At 35.8% G+C, this 22,444-nt stretch overlaps 5 protein-coding genes and 1 long non-coding RNA gene across 6 annotated transcripts; 1 reads left to right on the top strand and 5 right to left on the bottom strand.

Annotated features, from left to right (window-relative positions):
• Positions 1–412: 412 nt before the first annotated feature.
• LOC125058332 (SCAN domain-containing protein 3-like) lies at positions 413–3,819 on the bottom strand. The gene is made up of 2 exons (XM_047662407.1): positions 3,390–3,819; positions 413–3,245 (listed from the first exon to the last, which is right to left on the bottom strand). The coding sequence occupies exons 1-2, from the start codon at positions 3,564–3,566 to the stop codon at positions 1,119–1,121; spliced, it is 2,304 nt and encodes a 767-aa protein (XP_047518363.1). The 5' UTR covers positions 3,567–3,819; the 3' UTR covers positions 413–1,118.
• A 2,875-nt stretch (positions 3,820–6,694) lies between these two features.
• Positions 6,695–7,292, bottom strand: LOC125058417. Its single transcript, XR_007118394.1, has 2 exons — positions 7,037–7,292; positions 6,695–6,910 (listed from the first exon to the last, which is right to left on the bottom strand). It is a non-coding gene; the product is annotated as an uncharacterized LOC125058417 (long non-coding RNA).
• Positions 7,293–7,394: 102 nt separating this feature from the next.
• LOC125058398 lies at positions 7,395–21,931 on the bottom strand. Its single transcript, XM_047662479.1, has 4 exons — positions 21,851–21,931; positions 21,666–21,731; positions 9,099–9,293; positions 7,395–9,031 (listed from the first exon to the last, which is right to left on the bottom strand). Exons 1-4 carry the CDS (start codon positions 21,882–21,884, stop codon positions 8,892–8,894), a joined length of 435 nt encoding a protein of 144 aa, XP_047518435.1. The 5' UTR covers positions 21,885–21,931; the 3' UTR covers positions 7,395–8,891.
• LOC125058399 (putative nuclease HARBI1) lies at positions 14,097–16,360 on the bottom strand. Its single transcript, XM_047662480.1, is given in 6 exon segments — positions 14,097–14,603; positions 14,668–14,827; positions 14,918–15,073; positions 15,235–15,343; positions 15,345–15,510; positions 15,572–16,360. Coding segments are annotated over 6 exon segments (855 nt in total). The 5' UTR covers positions 15,601–16,360; the 3' UTR covers positions 14,097–14,368.
• On the top strand, positions 16,472–19,138 carry LOC125058371 (uncharacterized serine-rich protein C215.13-like). Its single transcript, XM_047662449.1, has 2 exons — positions 16,472–16,833; positions 18,189–19,138. The coding sequence occupies exons 1-2, from the start codon at positions 16,644–16,646 to the stop codon at positions 19,067–19,069; spliced, it is 1,071 nt and encodes a 356-aa protein (XP_047518405.1). The 5' UTR covers positions 16,472–16,643; the 3' UTR covers positions 19,070–19,138.
• On the bottom strand, positions 16,835–19,591 carry LOC125058363 (protein ALP1-like). The gene is made up of 2 exons (XM_047662441.1): positions 19,161–19,591; positions 16,835–18,062 (listed from the first exon to the last, which is right to left on the bottom strand). Exons 1-2 carry the CDS (start codon positions 19,439–19,441, stop codon positions 17,186–17,188), a joined length of 1,158 nt encoding a protein of 385 aa, XP_047518397.1. The 5' UTR covers positions 19,442–19,591; the 3' UTR covers positions 16,835–17,185.
• Positions 21,932–22,444: the final 513 nt, after the last annotated feature.

The raw sequence follows: 22,444 nt of genomic DNA, 5'->3' as shown, positions 1-22,444 counted from the left end.
GGGCGCTAGTACGATCCACGCTCCACGCATCGCGGATCGCGGGATAGCCGATCCATTTTGGATCGTTCGGTGTGGACGCGGCTATTCAAGCCTTATTCGGTCAGCTTCGTTTAAGGCCCGCTGTTTATCAATATCTAAACGCCGAACTTCGATGGCAGCAAATTCTTCTGCAGCCCATTCAAATGCAGAAGGCTTATTTTTACGAGATCCTTGAATTATATATGTCGTGGGCTTATCGTTAGATTGGCCAGATCGAGATATGCCCAGGCAGAACGTGATACTCCGGCACATCATGATCTGGCCATCCAACACAGCATATCGTTCAACACTTAACGTTTGGCGATTTGGCCAGAGATACTTTAGGCATATCGATTATGTAGGGTGTCCAAGGTTTTAGCAAATAAAAATAAAGTTAAGAATTAAAATGTTTATTAAAATTGAAAATAATTATTGTTATGAAGCTCTAACTTAACATTATTTTTTAAAATTCCAAATGTGGCACATAGAATCACAGTTCTTTGGAGAGAAAATAACAAAACGCCTATTTGAGGCAAATAAAATATGTAAATAAACAGTAAGGTTTAATAAAATGTTAACACAGCCATCACGTAGAAAACGGCACGTACGAGCAACAGCTAGAATTAAATGAAAATGTTAAAAAATAATGAATAACATTAAAAATGAGTTATTTAAATAATAAAGTGTAACTAAATAATCAGACTCATTAATCAGTTGAAAACAAACTTATATTAATAGGAACGTCAAATAGTTTTTCAAAGAATAGTTACCTATTATTTGTTATTAAATATGACAAACATTAATAACATCGTCAAAAAATTCTAAAAATGGCACATTCAATCACAGCCCTTTGGTAATAAAATAAGATAACAAACCAAACGTTCGTAACATTTAAATACCTAAAAAATCTTTAGAAATAGGTAATACAACCCGACAACCGCCATGCAGAAAGAGAAATTAAATTAAAAAATGTTTATAAACATTAAATAGGTACCTACTTAAAAAATGTTCCTCAATCAGACTAACAACAGACTTAATCAGTTGAAAATAAACTTTGTATTGAATATTAAAGGAAAGTCAAATATTTTTTGAGATATCTATCATTTGTTGATGCATGATATACTTTGATGACATTTTGAAGTGCAGAGAACATTATTCTTATAACATGCACACCTTTTGGTGTGACATTGATTTCTGGCAGGCCTGCAGGAGCATTTCTGGAAACCTTGACCTCCAAACATGGACTGACATGTGACTGCATGACGCAATGTTATAAATGATTCAGAAATGTCTCCATTATAATCTTTGGCTGAAATTTGTAATTCTTGTCTCGGGAACCAGTTTTTTATTGTTCCAGAAGTAGTACCAATTTTAAATACACCATTCCTAATGTCAACAATTTTACCTGCGATGTTCTTGGTATCAAGTGGTCCACGATCAAATTTTGGAACATTTATCAAGACGCTATTACCAACTTCTAATAACGGAAGCTTTTTGACTGTTTGGTCAATCATTTTTTCTGCAGCCCGTTTGGTACCTTTAAGAGTTTGTGCTCTTTCTTTTGCAATGTCTTGTTCTCTTTTGCATATGAAACATAAAATCTGAGACCCGTAACCTTCTTCACCGTCAGTGAGACCACATATAACGTGAACTGGTTTAAAGCACGATCTACAACTATGAGCTCCAGTTGTTTCTTTGGTACAAACCAAACAAATCTGCGTATTGCAGTCGGCTTTCTTAGTCGTTAGTGACGTGTCGCTACTGGCTGAAACCCCTTGAATTGAAACGACAAAAACATCTTTGCTAGTAGAAGCTCTGTTAACAGTTTGCAAAGCTAAATCTTCTATACAGGACGTATCATTTCTGGGTGAACAATTAGTTGCTTCAAGTTTTTGTTCGGCGGTTTCAATATTTTCTATTTTCAGATCTTGATTGGCAAGCGCCGTTGCCGAATTTACACTTGTTAGGACGTTCTGTACACTTAATGCTTTAGGAACATTTATTTCGGCCGAAACCATCTCAACATCAAGCGTTAGTGCTTTACTACTTAAGCCATCAACATTTGTCCCTTCAGGCAAGATTATCTCCATCGAGGTTGTCGTAATATTCTTCTTTTCAGTTTCAATAGATGAAATAACACTGTCTGCGATATTGGCAGGCGCCGGTGCCGCATTTATACATGTTGGGGCATCCTGTACACTTAATGCTTCAGAAATATTCACTTTGGCCGAAACCATCTCATCATCAAGCGTTAGTGCTTTACTACTTAAGCCATCAACATTTGTCCCTTCAGGCAAGATTATCTCCATCGAGGTTGTCGTAGTATTCTTCTTTTCAGTTTGAATAGATGAAATAACACTGTCCGGGATATTAGTACCTTTCAGTAATGTTTTGGGGTCAGAACCGAACAAGGCACGATAGGGTGATCTACCAATTATACGATGAAAAGATGAATTTTTATAATACTGTACGAAGTAGCAACCCACAGACCAATTAGCAGAATCATTATCTTTCATCCAACAACGCAACATGTTTTCTACGTCTTGGTTGCTACGTTCGACGCTTCCTTGCGTTTGAGGACGTCTAGGGCCTCCATGAACGATCTTGCATTCTGGCCACAACTGCACAAGTTCTTCAATGACATGAGCTGTAAACTCTTTCCCATTATCAGATTGTAAAATTAATGGTGCACCAAACTCCAAAAATATTTTAAATAGTTCAAACGCCACCTCCACAGCCCTCTTAGATTTCAATGGCCTCAAGTGTAGAAACTTGGTAGCATGGTCCTGATAATTCATTAACCACTTGTATTCCCCGTCCGGAGCTGATTGTAAATCAATAAGGTCTACCTGACCTCGTGAGTTGAAATCTGGTGATATAATTGGTTTTGTCACTATACCTTTTTTTGGCATGGAACGTTTCATTTCACACACTGCACACAATTTAATGTATATTTCTATAGCTTTTTTCGGTATGTGAAATTTGTTTTTAATACTATATATCATTTTTTCTCTGCCACCATGCCCAACAGCTTTGTGAACTTCTGTTAATATATCAAAATATTCATCTACGGCGACTATGCGCACTGTAGGATCATCGGCAGTTTTTCTTTTGAAAATTAAGTAATCTTTGTCAGAAGTTTCCATGACATCATATTTTGCACTCCAATAATAGTCCGAAGAGACCCGCTGCATGGTCACCCTACTTCTTTTTATTTGTTCAATAACCTAAAAAATAAAATGGAACTTTAGCGTACAAACATTAGTTACTTAATCAATCTAAGAATTTTAATACATAATGACATGAGAGAAACGCATCACCTACACATTATTATGCAAAAATAAACACTTGTTTATCAACTAAATACCAACCTCTAAAATACGTTGAGAAGTCCATGGTTTTTTTACATTGTGCGAAGAATCTTTATGTCCCTCATAGAAATCAAGTAACTGATGGTAATATTGTTCTTTAAATGCACTTTTTGTTTCGTTTTCACTGTTCATTTTGATAATATCAACACCACATTCACTTGTTTGTAACGCCGCCATCTTCCGCTCGCGTAAACAAAGCCGAGCGCGCGAAGACAGCGCCACTATCGGCGCGAAATGCAACTATTTCACGATCCGCCGTGTTGTTAGCTCGGAATATCGACAAATACGTTATTCTCGTCGATCTGCCCAACCTTTTACTTGGCGCATCGCGATATGCCCGGCCGAATCATGATGTGCCGGCGTTTCAAGAAGTGCCCGGGCATATCTCGATCTGGCCAATCTAACGATAAGCCCACGACATATACATTTTTAAACTGTATATTTGAATTATACATATATTTTACTTCTACACAAGTGTTGAGCCAACGAAAATTCCACAAAAGACAAAAACTAGATTGTTACCAACAAAGAAAGCACAACAAAAAGTCCTTGACATATTAAATTAAAAATAATCAATACAGATCAATGATCTACATCTGCATATTCTTATATGTTCTTTATAAAATTATTAGTTTAGGATATGACATTAAGTATATTAATTTGATAATTTCTATTGCGTGACTTTGTTGCCTTAATTGTCTCAATAACTCTTGCATCACCTGTTGATATGGGCGTGGTATTTACTATATTTCCTATGCATTGTTCTGAAGCTGAAAATTTTAATTGTAGGGTATTAAATATTATGTTTAAGTTTTTTTTAAAAGATTTTATAACTTTAAAATACTTCTATTAAAAATATACAAACATAATGGTTCGCAATATGCATGATCTTCTATAACATTATATTCTCTCTCATTGTTTTGGTTCTGAAAATTAATGAAATTGTTCTAATTACAATTATGACTACTGTACCAATTCTGATCCATAGATGGCACCACTTGGTCTATAAATCGCGATATCTAAGTGTCCTGTAGAAAACATGACCTCCGATTGAACATTCTATGACTTGTTGTATTATATCCTGTTAGGTACTCAAATAATACATGTGACTTGTGAGGAAGCATTTAAACTTTTGAACTTCCCTCAATATTAATTCGATCTACTGACTAGTACACGGTAGAGATGGGTTGTACTAGGTAAATTTGATATCAGATACACCTGTTCCTAATCCACATAAGTACCTAATCCAAATACCTATTCCACCTAATCCACATAGTACTGCTTATTGTATTGAGTGAATATGATATGACGCAGTACTTTATGTACTACGTACTATTTACTTTACTATGCTAGTTTTATAAGTTTTCTTAGTTAATGAATTGTAATCTTCCCTTCATACTTCTACAGGCTTAGGACTGTCAGCTTAAAATTTAGTTTTAAGCAGGCGTATTTAAAAGATTTCAATTCATTTTATGTACATAAGGTCACATTTTTTTACATTATTTATTTACAAGTATTTTTTTTTGTTTTATATATTTTTTTTTACCTTTTTGTCTTTTTTTAATTTTGTAAGTATTTACACTACTTATTTACAAGTATTTTTTTTTCTTTTTTTAGTTTTGTATGTACACTATTAATTTATAAATATTTACATAGTTTTGCTCTTGGAACAACTTAATATATGTATGTACAATGTGCTACATATTATATACAGTTATACACTCGACAACAGGCTGCGCTATGTATTTTGATGAAGAAACATCAGCTGTTGCACTTTTCGAGTGCCTAGTCTAGTTCGTCTGTCATTTAGGAGCAGGCCGCAAGCTGAAAATAATCTTTCGCATGGAACACTCGTAGCCATTGCATTTAGTTTTGTAATAGCCAGAGCGTGTAAATGCGGATACACATCTTTCCTTTGTTTCCACCACTGTAATGGTGAGATTTTTTCAGTAGGCAACACAACTTTGTCTTCTAAATATCTTTGCACCTCTATGATTGCCCTCGATGACGCAGTTCCTTTCGGTTGGATATTTTTCATTCTCTGTGTGTAATGTTGCCATACTGAAGAGATCTGCACCTCCCCTGAAGTAGAGGTACTTGGTTGGTTTGAAGTGGACTCCTGAAGCTCCATTAAACCATTTTCGTTTTGGGATGACTGTGAAACGCGGTCTTCTTTGTGAATTTGAGCAGTCACGAGCTGTATAACATTTTGTTTCGTATTTTCCGCTACACTTGGATCATCGAAGTACAACTTGAATCTAGGATCCAGGAACATGCAAACTGTGAAAGTGCGGCTTCTGTCCAAGTTAGCAAACCTAGTTTTTATAGCGCCTAATAAGTCGCCTAATAAGCAGTTCTGCTTCATTTAATTCACGTTGAATAGCTCGTTATTTATCGCTAGCTAGAGCACTCATCTTGAAAAATGTCACAATCGAAATATTTTTTCAGAATTTGGTCTAAGCAGGTCACAGCAAACGAATCAGTTACCGTCAGGTTTAGTGTGTGCGCAAAGCAGGGTATATGCTGTATGTGCAGTTTAGCTGCGGCGTTAATCATGGTTTGAGCGTTATCAGTTGTTATTGCTTCACATTTTGACCTGACACCCCATTTTGAAAGAGTAGCAACACCTGAAAATAATAACAGTTTATGTCCGATGATAAAGAAACACTGAATTGGTAGGTATCAAGGCAATGAAAATTAAAAATACTTACACTGCAACTGGCTATATTTTCTGCGTTGTGGCGTCCTTCCATCTTTACGACTTCCAATAATTGTGCAATTAATTTTTCGTTGTGAAAGAAATGACAAGTAACTGTAAGGATGCCTTCATTTGCAATTGATGTCCATAAATAAGTAGTCTAACATGTTCTGCTTTCGATAATGCTATGACGAGCTCCTGTTTAACGTTTTCATATTATTCTGGCAGCAATTTTGTTGTATCAGGAATTTCATATCTACTATCGAGAGCAATTACAAAGTCCCGAAATCCTTTATGTTCTCCTTTTCGCAAAGGTTCCATGTCAGCAATCATGCGCACCTATTTGTTATCCAAATTTTTCTTTGTTTTCCCATCTGGATATTTACTTCTTCTATATAAATGAAATTGTTAATATTTTAAATTATTTATTTTGAGAATTCATTTTGTACTTTTTCTACTAGCTAATAATCTTCTTCGCTTGATTTCACACATTTTTTTTTATTGTTTCTTGCTTTAATATTTCCTTTTTAATCTGAGTATCAAGGTCATGTATAATCTTAGATCTCTCCATTTCCTCCACCGCAAGTTTTTTTTGAAGCTCTATGGCTTCTATCTTCTTTTTATAAAGCTGTTCCAAAGAAGAAGCCGTATTTGAATGGAGTGGCCTCCTTCTAGAAACCCAGGTCTCGTGATTTAGTTTCTTCTCAATTACGTTTGCTTTATTATTATCAGTCACAGGAGTATTTTTATCTACTGCACCATCAATTTTGAGTGCCTGTGACTCCGGAGTCCTCAACAATTGTGGTGTGTAATCTCCCCAATCCTAATACAAAAATGTTAAAATTAATAAATGGTTTAAATATTATTGATGTTCACAATGATTTTTAACAAATATTTTAAAAGTAGACTATGTTTTATTAAAACAGTTTATGTAGATATCAATAATTACCTTTGTCACAACATCTTTATTATTAGGTTGTGTTGTCTTAACTCTTGCTTCACTTATGTGGTCGTCTACAATCACCACACTTGGAGACTGTAAGATATCTGCAAAAATAAATATGATTAATAACTTAACTTACTTTTGACCTTACTGCTTATAAGGTTATGCTAACCTTTATTTATTTATTTATTTATTTCGTAATCCTACAGCTAACATAAATTATATATAATAACAAACAGATACACTGAAAATATAGCCAGAGATGGAATACATAATACATTTTACTACAAAAAGGTTAAAAAATTTACAAAATCAAACAAACAACAAAAAAAAAAAATTCAATACATTCAACTAAATAATACCTAATTTGGCTGTGTTGTGTGATGGTGTAAGAGTGAGTGTAAGTACGTGAAGGTGTGTATGTGGGGTATGCTTATGATGCAGGTGATTTTGCTGGGGGTGATTCTGCGAAATCCTCGGTCTCTACAGCAGATATTGCAGTTTGATTTTGAACTGCAGGAATCATTGTGTCACAATCATAAGGGTTAAATAACCCAACAGCACTGGTGGATATTAGGCATAAGATCCGCTGAAGAAAAGGATCTTCCTTTTTAGGAGGTATAGCGGATCCACCTGCTGAAATGAAAAAAAAAATTAATTCTTAAAAGTTCTTCAGATATCTTTCAATTTGAGAGAGCTTTCATCATCAGCTGATGAAATCTCTATTGGGAAACTTTATTTCCATAAACACACACTTATAATGTCTAATATTAATCTTGAAACATAAACAACAATAAAATACGATACGCATGGATGTGGAGTGATGCACCCGTCCGTTCGCGGCAAGGTCCCGAGAGAAAAAGGTATGTACGACGGCTCGCTGTGTGAACATCAAAATGGCGGCTTGTAACACGAAGCTAAACACGAATGTCTATGGACAAATGCCACCCTTGCGCCTGTCAGCTTACAGTATAAAATAAGGTCCCGCACCACAAGAGTCGGGGATATTAGGAAATTTAAAAAAAAACCATCTTCCAATTAAATCAAATGATAACAAAGTAGCATTAAAAAAAGTATGTAAAACGATGTTCCTGAATACTTTTTCCATATGTAATGATTTTGTTTATACTGCCCTACAAAAAAAACATGAATCAACTGATTTTGATACTTTTATTGATGGCAGAGTTCGCCATAAACATCACCGTAGAGTAGTTACAGACGAAATTAAACAAAGCGTTTTAGATCACTTTAGATCCCTCATTATCATTTTCAAAAATATTTAACATGAATTCAGAATGGTGTACTGAAAATGGTTATAATAGTAAAGTGCAGACTGTAAGGCAATATAAAGATATAGTAAATTATAATATGAAGATTGGCTTTCATGTTCCTATATACGAAAAACATCAGAAGGAAAGGGAATATGCTCGAATGCTAAAGCTGGAAAACAAATTAATAGCTGGTAATGACAACAAAGCATGCATTGTTTTCGATTTCCAGAAAGCGCACCGCATGGAAATATCAGTATTTATAAGCGAAAACACAATGTGTATAATTATTGATATATGTGGGATGAACAGATTGCAAAAAGAGGTCCTAATGAAGTAGCAAGTTGTCTTAACGATTTTATTGATTTTATTGATTCCCGTCCGACTGGTTTTTTTAGTAAAGGGATCAATGAACTACCTATGAGATGCCAAAAGTGCATAGAAAACAATGGTTCATACTTTGATTAATTAAATATATTATATTTAAAAATATTCGACTTTTTGTTCCTCCCATACAAAACGCCAATTTCATATGTAAGGACCTAATATTATTGATGTTCACAATGATTTTTAACAAATATTTTAAAAGTAGACTATGTTTTATTAAAACAGTTTATGTAGATATCAATAATTAACTTTGTCACAACATCTTTATTATTAGGTTGTGTTGTCTTTACTCTTGCTTCACTTACGTGGTCGTCTACAATCACCACACTTGGAGACAGTAAGATATCTGCAAAAATAAATATGATTAATAACTTAACTTACTTTTGACCTACTGCTTATAAGGTTATGCTAACCTTTATATTCTGCTGGGGGTGATTCTGCGAAATCCTCGGTCTCTACAGCAGATATTGCAGTTTGATTTTGAACTGCAGGAATCATTGTGTCACAATCATAAGGGTTAAATAACACAACAGCACTGGTGGATATTAGGCATAAGATCCTCTGAAGAAAAGGATCTTCCTTTTTAGGAGGTATAGCGGATCCACCTCCTGAAATGAAAAAAAAATTTAATTCTTAAAATCATCAGATATCTTTCAATATGAGAGAGCTTTCATCAGCTGATGATGAAATCTCTATTGGGAAACTTTATTTCCATAAACACTATCTCATGTGGTGTTTCACGTATCTTCACTTCATTTATTGCAACTCAATGACTAAACAGGGCGTTTCAGTCACTAGGGAGCAAGGGCATATTGGGTGACTGGTAAACGGAATACATGGTAATTTTGCCGTGGTTAAAATAAAAGGGATATTCCTATGGCCTCTAAGGGTTGGCGGAGTTAAAACAAGATCGTGTTCTAAATCCGCCCATCGAGTCGATAGCAGGAAAAGGCTGGAATTTGAAGGGTAAGCCGCTTTGTTAATCTAGTTTCGTTGAGTGCGATGATGTTGAGATCTCTTACCGCTAGTTTAGCTAGTTCCTGCTGCTTTTTGTGAATACCATCGGCATTCCAATAAAATACACGTAGTTCATTGACGTTGAACATAATGACCAAGGTGAGACAGAATTAAGATTACTTTGTCCATGAAAGTATCACATTTAATGAAGTCCTTCTTTAGGGTTTTGATAGTTGAGAGAATTTGAAGCATTTCACTCGTCGTCGTGTCTTGAGCTATGTTTGTGCGGTCCTCACTCGGTGGGGCAGTCCTTGGAGGCACAAGCGATGGCAATGGTTGAGAATCATGGCACTTTGGAGCCACTGCTGCCTTTACGGGAAACATTTGGGAGGGCACGCTATACTTGGTAGCCGCGTGGGTTGATTTCAAGATGGCGTTGCGAAACGAATCTCTCTTGGTTTTGATACGTTCAAGGTACTTAACCCGCTCCTTGCACAGCGAGTAATTTGCTGCGTGATCTTGCCCACAATTGCAGCAACGAATAGTTTCTATTAAGCTCTTTTTGGGGCACTGTGAAGTAGGATGTTCCCGAGAGCAATTGACACATCTAGCGGGTCTATTACAGTTTCGGGATGCATGACCGAAACCCTGGCATCGGTAGCACTGGGTGCAGTTTTTGCTACTAGTTTTGTAGCGCTCGATCACGACAACGCAGTTAGCCAGGTACTTTATTTGCTTGAACTTTGCAATATACCAGGGGGCATTAATGGCTTGCTCAGCTTAACTTGGGTGGCAGTGGTACCAGCAAAGCCAAGGGACTCCAGCTCCGCTGGTAGGCAATCAGGTTCGTTAGAAGACCTTTGATAACCACTTTAGGTAATTATTCATCCTTCCTGGTTCCTATGAAATGATATATTTTCATTAAGGAGTCCAGTTTTGACAAGTTGATGACCCTCAGATGTGTAGCATTGGAATTTGACTCGATTACTACCCCTGTATTTAAGATGGTAGCTTATGTTATATTTCTCAATTATGTCCTTTAGTTTCTGGTGTGTCCAGTCTTCACGTAGTTCGATTACGATCGGCGGGACACGTCCAGTCTTCTTCTTTTTAGAGGCCTTTTTAAAAGGCTCTGAGATTTCATGGTCCTTATCCACTGGGAGATTGCTGTAGCGGTTGCTTGTTGAGGTGGTGGCGTCTCTCGGAATACGCTTGGGAACCGCAATCCTCTTTGGATAATTCCACTTATTTAAATCATCCCTAGGTCTTTTGGCGGTATTACTAGCCAGATCTGGATTTGAAGACGATCGTGTGACGAATTTGTCCATTTTATCGTCAGTGTCACATCACTAGCAATATGAACGGGTCCTAGAACAACTTAAAGTGCGTGTGGATGCTAGGAGAACCGAACGCGGAATGCCTTGATTGATTTTATGTCTATTAATGGCCTGAAGCAATTTAACACGTTCGGCCCAGCGCTAGCGCCGCCGTAAAAAGAGTCTCGCGTCGGGACACACTATTTTTTCATACAAATTAGAATGACGTTTCTTAACGTCGTGCTCTTCATGTATGCAAGGTTAAGTTTTGATTCGACGACAACCTTAATAGACGTCGACATTATATAACGCTATGTCACAAAGTATTCGACTATTTACCATAACCAGGAAGAGATTCCATGGAAATAGTATCTGCATCGTTCGTATCTGTACTGTTCGTTTGTTTATGTGAAGTAGTATTTCTTTGCCTATTGCGAACACTGGTATCGAAAATACTTTCAGAACTACTTGAGTGTAGAAAATTCTCAGAACAGGAAGAATGTGAGTAGCTAACGCCCGAACCCAATAGTTAATCCACAATCTCCGATTGAAAACAATCTGAGATCAGACCGTGACAGTCGCTCGATCTCCTATCTGCATCCCAATAACCAAAAGCTACGAAGACTATCTAGACCAGTGCAGATAGCCTTCAAAATAAATAAAAAGTGAAAAAAAATACAGTAGGATGAAACCCATTAGAAAAGCAGGGGAATATGATCAAAATTCAAGGAAAAATAAATTACGGTCGATCTGAGGTCGGGAAGGGGTCGGGGGGGAGTTTTAAGGGTAAAAAACGGTTTATCTCGATTTCCGGCAAAACTAAAAGTCCTATCGAAGAAAGTTGAATGGCAAAGTTGTAGGTAATAAAAGGTAGGGAAGGGTATGACGGGTCTGGGCGTTACTGCATACGATGTTTTGCATTTTCTGAGAAGATTTACTATGGTTAATTATGGTATTTTTTTACCATAGGAAAGTAGAGATTTCAACGAACTGAAAGCACACCAACTTTTTGAAAAAAGCTGAAATTTTGACGTCAGAATTTTCGATTGAAAATTAGGGTGTTTTTTCGATATTAATTCAAAATAAGGTGAAAAAATAAATATTTTTAATCAAATAAATTACAGTATATTTGGGACATAATAAGGTAAGTTTTCACCAAATTTCGTTAAAAAAAAAAGAAATTTGTAAAAGATAAAAATTAAAAACCAAAAACTTGGTTTTTTGAATTTTTCACATAAATTTTGAGGTTATGTGAAAAATGTGTGAATACAAAAGTTTTAGATCTTTTTATTATCTACAACTTTGCCATTCAACTTTCTTCGATAGGACTTTTAGTTTTGCCGGAAATCGAGATAAACCGTTTTTTACCCTTAAAACTCCCCCCCCCGACCCCTTCCCGACCTCAGATCGACCGTAATTTATTTTTCCTTTCATTTTGATCATATTCCCCTGCTTTTCTAATGGGTTTCATCCTACTGTAATTTTTTTTGGTTTCAAAAATTATCGGCACTGGTCTAATCCATTTTTGGCGACGGATAGAATGGAATCCTTTCCCTCTTTGTCGTTCCATTTTACCCAGTTTACACTCATATTTGATAATAAATTTAAACCAAATAAAGGAAATAAAACCGTAAAATAACATTAAAATATACATGTCTATGTTTAAAACATAACAAACAGCTTTTTTTAATTATTTTAAAAACTGGTGTAAGTTAAAATCTGTTAAAATAATTAACTGTTGGAATCGAGCTTTCGTTTAGCATTAAAATAAAACGTAACGCCTACTGACATTTGACAATCTTACAAAAAAATTTAAAAGTTTAACTGCTTTCGGAAGTGAAATATAATATTGTTTTTATATTTTAATAATTTGAATATGGATATTGAAGCGGTAAGTAATATTTATCATAAAATTGTATAATAGATAATAACGTTTCAATTCACATAAATAAATGTGTGTAGCGACAGATTTATTTTCTCTCAAGTAATAATTGTATTTTGCACTTTTCCTTGTTTTAGTCTAAAGGTAAACCCTTATCAAAGGACGAGACGAAAGCGTTGCTTGCCTTCATTGCGAAGAGCAAAATAATTAATAATAAGACCACGAATGCTACTAACAACAAGCTGAAAATTGAGGAGTGGAAATGTATAAGCGAAAAATTTAACGCCACAGTAGCTATAACTCGGCGTACCCCGCAGCAATTGAGATTAAAGTGGGAAAATTTGAAAAAAAATTCTCGCAAGCGAAGCACTAAAATCAGGATGAATCACATCAAGGTTAGTTGTAGTTGGGAAATGTTAGCTTTAGTATTTGAATAAACACAGCACATAGTATATTATATTGTATAAATTTTGTCTTTTTTAGACAGGAGGTGGAGCACCGGAGTACGTACCCCCAGATGAGATCCTTGACCACGTGTCCTCATTACTAGGAAGTACTGCGAAAGGGTTTACAGTCGAGTTTGGTGGTGACGCAGAACCAGCTGAGTTTTGGGGTGATGCAGAATCAGCTGAGGTCATCAGTGACACTGGGGCTTTGCATGAACTTAATAAGGTTGTGGGAATAGAGGGTTGTCCGGTAGTGCCAGCTTTCTCGATAGATAGTCATACTACATTGTCTATACCTAATGATGTGGTGATGGAACCAATTGTGGTTGTAGATAATGGTGGTGCGAGTACACTAGTTCATACACCAAATAAATCAAAGAGATTTACATTTAACTCTCCTAGAGCTAGTGGTAACTATTATTTGTGAAGTTTTTTAAATATTTCATTTTTTTTCACATTTTAATATTTATCATGTTTTACAGGTAAACAAAATAAAAAACCAGACGAGGGACGTACTGAAAAAAATATCCGTCTATGGAACGAAGTCTTATTATTAAGAGGCAAATTGCTAATGCGACTGCTGTGTATCAGTCTGAATTGAAGGAGCTTTTGAAAACTGCCAAGCAAGAAAAAATTACAAAATTCTTCAAACCATTGCCTAAGCCTTAAGATAATTAATTAAAATGTTCAAAAACTTCAATGAAATAATTTTTTTATATATGTATTTGTTTTTTTTTATTTTGTCACCTAGGAACGTATCCCCTATAATCCCATATAAATTGCCATTCCGTACTCACGGTTTCTGTATTCGCGGCATATACCCCGCGAATAAAGAGCTTTTACTGTACATAGTTATTCATACTACAATAGGGAAAGACGTAGAAGAAGCTCAACTGTAACCCCATTCGCTGTACTTCCTAGGAAATATAAGAAAGATCCCGAACTATTTTTTAAACTTGTATTTTTACTATATACTTGTATATAGTATAAGAACAAAATAAAACTATTATTTTATAATATATGTGTATTATTTAACATTTACAATAAAAATAATTTGACCCTAATTTCTAAAGTAATTAATACTAAATCAGTTCGCTGTCTGATATCATGTACTCCTGCATTTTGTGGTCCTTCATTGATATATCTGCAATATCAGTGGGCGGCAACTCAACTTCTGGAGAAACTTCTGCCAGATTATAACTTCTACAGATATTGTGGAGAACTGCTGTAGCAATAATGACAGCTTGAACAGTTCGAAGCGATAATCGCAGGGTTAGGGCTATTACAGGGAAGCGGCGCTTCCACACTACAAAAGTCCTATAAAAAAATGTTCATCACAGCTTATAAAAATTATTTACGAATATATATTAATATGTTACACTTACGTTTCAATGGTATTTCTGTTTTTATTTGAGCATAATTGTATCTCTGTTCATGATCAGAAACGGGACTTAATATTGGTGTCAATAAATAGTTTCTATTAGGATATGCACTATCACCAAGCAACCATCGATTACCAAATGCTCCTGAATCACATTGGGCTGAATTGAAAATAATTAAATTTAATAATTACATTGAAACTAAAACTTAAAAGTAAACAAGAGTTACAAATCCTAGTTAAGACTGTATACCTCTCAAGACAGAGTTATTAAAAATGGTGGCATCATGTGTTGAGCCAGGCCAACGAGCAACCACATTCATTAGTCTCAAATCTGCATCACAAACTGCTTGGACATTCAATGAAAAATAGTTTTTCCTATTTCTAAATTCCTCTCCAATAGTTAGACCTGAAAGTAAATGAATCAATATGCAAATTTTAATTAAATAATTTATTCTTGAATCATAGAATATTACAAAGTAATATTTTTTACAGCTTATTTATACTTATACAAAAGCAAATTAGCATATTATTATTATAATTAATTATATATATATACAAAAAACTCACATGGAGATTGAATGCGAATATGAGTACAGTCAATAGCACCAAGAACCCGAGGAAATTGTGCTATTGAATAAAATTTATCTGCACCTTGTTGGTGCATTACAATTTACAACATATTTATCGTACAATCTGGCGATTGCGACGGATATGTCCCGCACTATTCTGCCTGCAGAAGATTTGGAAACGCCTATGAAATCAGCCACAGAAATTAGCATTGTGCCCAATGCATAAAACCGCAGCGTCAATAAAAGCTGATGTAGTGGTGGCACGCCATTATTTCTGTTAAAAATTACAAGTTCTGCACAGGCAAATAAGCTTTTAAAACAATAAGTAAACTTACCGCATCGATGTTACTCGTACAAAGGGCATAATTTAGGTCAAAAGTAACTCCACTGCAGGTTTATTTAACCTAAATCTAAAAGTGAAGTCGGTATCGTTTAGATTATGCATAAAATTTATTCGTTTTATCCGCCTTGGTCTTGGTCTTGGTCCGTTATTGATGGAATCATCACTTTCCGAATCTGATAATAATCCTAAAACTTCCAGATCACTATCACTATCGCTATCACTTGAATATATTAATTGTAAGGCCATATTTTTATCATCAGTAATCCGAGATAATTGGGGGATTGCAAATGCAATCTGCAATCACCCGTCAAACAATATGTAAAAACTTTAAGATGAATATTGGCACAGCTGAACTGTCATTTTCATACAAAGGTCTATCCACAGACACCGATCGGACCTCACATGGATAGCTTGTATCGCCAGATGACTATTACAATCCGTCGATTGGTTAGTGGCACACTTTATACAACATTTGGATTGAGATTTTTATCTCAGATGGTGGATTATGGATTTAGATAGGTTAATGGGTTCGGGCGTTAGTGGGCTGTCGCTATGAATATTTATAGGTTCTGGATCATAATCCTTGTCACTTCCGTATTCTCCGTCATCACTGAAGGGATCTGGAGTAACTTCCGGGACGAAGAATCTTCAAATACATTCAGAAACCCCTTACGGCATAGTCGCTTTTTATTCATCTAAAACAATCGATTTTTGGTTACTTTAAAATAAATATATATTTGTTATTTATTTATGAATATTAATCAAAAATAAATATATGTATTACAATAAACTGTTTCGAAACTTTAATTCGATCGAGCGATGTATGCGAACCAAGAGCTTCTCTTCATGCGGCGCAAAATGACTGAAGTGTGGTTTTACAGTGACGCTTTCGCCAGCGCAGTTGGTAAGCGTCGCGGGCCACGAGCTTTGCGTCTCATGGATCATTACATAGTCACGCGGATGGCCCGCGTTGACGGCAATTCAGCCGCGCTTTTCAACCGCGTGCGGGCGAGGAGTCATTGTGTTCAGTGTGCGTTGCACAGTCTCGCCGGTCGGACGCGCGCATGCGTACCGTCGTCGCCAAAATGAATGCGAATTATATCGATACGGGTCGATTGATTGAAGAAGTTCGCTTTCGACCGTTGCTGTGGGATCCATCGAACGAATTATACAAAAACAAAGACGCAAAAAATAAGGCTTGGGAAGAAGTTGGAGAAGCAATCTTTGGAGAAAATTACATAAAGAAAGACAAAGGTATGTTTATAAAATTTGTATTTTTATCAATTACATTTATAATATAAAATTTATATTATGTTGGTATAAAAGTCGTCGTTAAACATATGTAGGGTAAGATTTCAATCGATATGTAGGGTAAGATAAGGTAAATTGATCAATTTTACTTGTTGGAGCACTATCTTTATGGATTTAAAAATAAGATTGTGGATTTTTGATGATTTGAACACTCTTCAACGGTTTACTTGCAGAAAAAACACATTAGATTAGTCATAAATGACTATGAATCATCACTATAGTCTATACTTGAAAGGACGACAATGAATTCAATTCCACTAATAAGTTCTTTCAAATAGGTACTAGGTAGGTACCTCTAGAATATTTGTCTGTCTTGCCACGAAACACTGCCAGCAGGCGATATAAAGTAATCGGCAAACACTTCGCGTAGTGTGTTTCCTGTTCTAGAAACTGGCTGAAGATTCATGTCAATCAAACCACTAATGCTTAATAAGTCATTTCCATTGTAGCCGTCTCGCACTCTGATAAAATTGTGTAATACGCAACAAGCTTTAACTATAGTTTTTGCGTTGGAGAAGCTCACGTTCATTGGAGTGTGAAACACTCTAAACTTGTTTGATAATATTCCAAATGTACATTCTATGTACCTTCTGGCACGACTTAGACGGTAATTGAATATCTTCTGTTTGTGGCTCATATCATTTCGAAGATAAGGTTTCATCACATAGTTCGATATGCCAAATGCACCATCACCAATTATTATATGAGGTGCCACAATATTAGATCCTTGCAGGTACTTTGGAGCCGGTAACCTTAAATTATTTCTTTCTAACTGTTGAAATAGTACACTGTTTTGGAATATGGTGGAATCAGAGTTTTTCCCACAAGAACCAATGTTGACATAAGTAAAGCAATAGTTGGCATCGCACATTGCCAGAAGGACAATAGAATAAAAATGTTTGTAATTGTAAAACATTGACCCTCCACCTGCGGGATTAACTATGCGTATATGTTTACCATCTATTGCCCCACAACAGTTAGGAAAGTTTGCATACATCTCAAACTCTGCACTAATACGTTGCCACATTTGCGTTGTCGGTTGAGGAATGCATTCTTCGCGTAGTTTTTCCCATATCTCACAGCAAACTTCCTTGACGATTTTGCTTATAGTAGTAACGCCCATTCTGTATGTGACATGTAGATCGGAGTAAGTGTTCCCAGTAGCTAAGAATCTGAAAAAAATATATATAATTATTAGAACTAGTAGAAAGTTCCAAGTAGGAAAGGATTCATAAAAAGTACAAGTGAGAAGGCGTGATACACAAAATATTATTTTTGCCAATTTTTTTTTGTTTCAGATAAGCTTTTACGTCAAAGATGGAAATCTGCAAGAGATGGATATTTCAAAACCAAAGCTAATATGAAAAAAGCACCATCTGGTAGCGGGGCAAAAACCGTTACAAAATACATTTATTTCAAAGAATTAAACTTTCTTGATCGTATCACTGAAAACGAAGTTTCAGAATCTATGTACAACATTAATGAACAATCAAGTTCATCTGAAACAATAGCTCACGTAGTAAATAACGACGAAATTTCTGGCTCTTCTCAAAACAGTTCTACTCCGGTGGCTGACCAAGATAAACCAACATGGACTCGGAAGAGGAAACATGAACGGGTACAAGAGAACTCCGCGTTTGAGAAAAAGTTGGTAGATTTGTTAGACAAAAATATGCCAGACATAAGCTCTGACGATTTGTCATTTTTTAATTCTCTAGGTCCAATACTAAAATCTTTTAACAGTTATAAAAAACTATTATTTCGTGCCAAAGTATTGCAAATCGCCATGGATCTCTCCGCGCCAACTTCAAGTGGCACTACGTCGACGTCCAACATCTTGTCACCAGAACATAACTCAAATTCTACTACAACATCAACAACCAATCATTCTAATGATACTACTACGCAACGAGGTTATCAATCAGCAAGTCAATATTACACCGTCATGTCACCAGAAAATGATTCTAATTCTTCTGTAATGTGTGCAACCAATTCATCATATTTTTCAAACCAAACGCTACCAGTCAACGAATCAATGTCTAGTACCACCACTCAGCAAGGCTATCAAACAGCAAATCAATATGATCCTCATTCAACAGTCAATAATTCTGTTCAGCAAAGCTGTGAAGAAATACAGCACTTTCCAAATATTGCATCAGAAAACGACAATTTCTATTAATTACATTTCAACGAGTTTTGTTTTTTTGATTGTTTAAATTTGTAAATAAAGTAATTACTAAAAATTAAATAGTATTTTTCATGCCACTTACCTTAAGGTAATCGCCAACTTTTCAACTGGTTCTATAGGTGCTCGACGTAAACTTGATCTTTTTAAATTATGTTCTATCTTGCAGAGTAATTCATCAAATGTTGTTATAGACAGACGAAAATGTTTAAAGAACTTGTCACTATGTTCTCTTAAATCCGCAAACGATGTAGAGAACGCGCCTCTCAGCAATCTAGTGGCATTGTAAGGATGTACTTGTATACGTCGTCGTCGTTGCCTTTTTTTCCATAAGTAATATAGTATAATAAATACGAGAAGTCTCATCACGACTGTATGAGCCGGCAAACCGATCACGACTGTACGAGGCGGCTAACCGCGCGACTAGCTTTAAAACTAGTTTTATAGTTTCGAGCGGGTCATCCGCGCGCTTACCACCCGCGCGGACAGAAGCGTCACTGTAAAACCACACGAAGCTAGCCGCGTCCCTACTTCCCGTGACGTCTACCAACGTTCTGTGTGTGCGTATGTGGATATGTGCGGGTGTAACGGATTTTCGCAAAATGTTCCTAAAAACTGATTTGCTGCGGCGGTAGACTTTTGAAACTTCCAAGTGATGCGGCGCAAATATCTATTTAGTTGAATATCGTATTGACTCCCGACGTCAGGGAACGTAGTGTGAATGAATGGAAATTAAAAGCCGACCTGATTAAACGTTGTGTCAATTATGAATTTCTAAAATTAACGTCATGAGACGTTGCTGGACCGAACGTATTAATAGTATAGTTAATAGCGACGATCGTTTCTTAGATTTAGTATTAAGTAATATGTAAAATATACGCGAATCATCCTAGTTTATTGTTAAGTATTGAATATTCTAAAATATTTTTTTTACGACCGAGAGGTAACACTAAACTAAATTTTTATAAAGTTGACTATGTGTCTATTATAGTGGATCTGATGGTTCATGGATCAATGGTTTTAGAAGAGGCCTGAACCAGATAGGATTCAGAAGAGACTTTCTGTGGAAGAGCAAATGTGTGAAAACCTTTATGAGGCTACGGCTACTAGAAATGAGAATGGAAGGTTCATTGTTACATTACCATTTAAAAATAAGGATCCAGAATGTCAGTATGGACAATCTATGGATATTGCAATGAAAAGATTGGTGTCGTTAGAAAGAAGATTATCTAATAATTTTTGGTTACGTGAAGAGTATACAAAAGTGATTGAAGAATATTTGACACTTGGCCACATGTCTCGAGTTGCAGAAGATAATGTGGATAACAGTTCTGCAGTGTATCTTCCTCACCATGCAGTGGTGAGAGAAGTTAAGGAAACCACTAAAGTGGGCGTGGTTTTCAATGCATCTAGTAAGGGTATGAATGATGTTTCGCTAAATGACGATCTTATGGTTGGAACGAAAATCCAGCAAGATTTAAGACATATTTTAATGAGGTGGCGAACTCATCGAATTAGTATTGCTGCTGATTTAGTTAAGATGTATAGGCAAGTATTAATTAATTCTGCGCAAACTAATTTTCAACGGATTTTATGGAGGCCACATCCAGACATGCCTGTGGAACATTATAAGTTACTTACGCTAACTTTTGGAACAGCTTGTGCTCCGTACCTAGCTGTAAAGACTTTACAACGATTGGCAGATGAAGAGAAGAGGAAGTTTCCACTGGCAGCGTCTATTACAAATACTGATTTTTACGTTGATGATTTGATGACAGGAACTGAGACTATCGATGAAGCTAAAGAAGTATACGGTGAAATGAATGCTTTAATGACATCTGGTGGCTTTCAATTGCACCACATGAACAAAAACCTATCACGGAATGACACACACAACACAATTCACTTTTTATTTATTATTTAAACAGAGGGACACTTTTTTATAGTAAAATAAAGAAAGAAGAAGAAGAAAGGAAAGAAGAAAATGATACCGCAGGTCACAATAGGTACAAGGCCTACACAGCTAAGATTTCGGGAATAACAGTTTCTGTACAATCCATAATCGAAAAGATAAAGAATTTGAAGATAGAACTAAATTTTTTGGTTGCCACTCCAATAGTAGAGATTATGACTTTATTCAAGGCGTTCTTTGATGAGGTAAGAACTGGGGTAACGAGATTTAAAGTTCGAGCTTCTGTAGCAAAAAGAGCTGCTAAGAGGGATGCTGAAGGAAAATTAATAACCACACAAGGTAAGGAGAAAGATTTGACTCAAAGCATTTCACAGTACGGGCTAGTAAACCATCATATTCCGCTTTTACAAGGAATTACTTTAGCACCAGAAAGAAGGACAGGTGTGATAAGAAGTTTAGGACCTTTGACACAGGCTATCTTATTAGTTATGGAGGACAAATACCATACAAAGTTGACTAGTGCTCTTACAAATAGCTTGCAGATGCTACCTATGTGTCAAGAGGTGGTAAATTGCTTAAAAGAAGCCAGAACTCCTGGTCAAGTTGCAGGGATTCTAAAGGAATTAGTGGATATCTTGTTAATGACTACAGCTAGATCCACTCAAAAACTATACTTACCCTTGATGTTGTTGAGATACATGTGGCAGATGAAACCGAATGACTTCAAATGGAGTTTTTCTGGAACTGCAATGATACAATTTTATTCAGTACTGGCACAACAGAATATAAGTTTCAGGATAAGGTCAGGAGCAGATGCATTAAAAACTTCTGAAGTGGTTTTCCACGCAATGTTTGGAACTTACTTGGAGGATTTAAGTGTGTTGTCCCAAATAACATCTGCTCCTAAATGGCATCAAAGAAAAGATTTAAACTCTGTTTTCCACATAAGGGCCTCCCAACCTGCAATAATTTTTAAGGGAATATACTTCAAATATGTGTCAAAAATGGCTCAATCTCTTCTTACAAAAAGCTTGGGTAATGTGGATCTAGTTGCTACTAGCAGACCATCATTCTCAGGTGTTAGGAAACGGGTATTTACACAAGAATTTTTGACATATTTACAAACAGGTAAAGCCTCACACAGCTTTTCAAGTGATCCTTTGCAACTACAGTTTGCTTTAAAGAAAACAAAAGACACTTTGATTGAAGAAAAAGACTCTGATAGGATGTTGATGGCTGGAACAACTGCATGGGAAACATTAGCATGAACAAAAACCTATCACGGAATGACACACACAACACAATTCACTTTTTATTTATTATTTAAAGAGAGGGACACTTTATTATACTATAAAAAACTTCAAAAACTTCATTATATTAAATAAACCTTAAATCCTATATAATACCAAGACGTTGTTACGCCATCGCGTTTTAACACACGCCTAACGCCATCTATT

This window comes from Pieris napi, chromosome 18, assembly GCF_905475465.1.
Source record: "Pieris napi chromosome 18, ilPieNapi1.2, whole genome shotgun sequence".
In the NCBI taxonomy this organism is placed as follows: domain Eukaryota; kingdom Metazoa; phylum Arthropoda; class Insecta; order Lepidoptera; family Pieridae; genus Pieris; species Pieris napi.
Note: the sequence above shows the minus strand (reverse complement) of the source record. Positions and strands in the feature narration are given on the sequence as shown.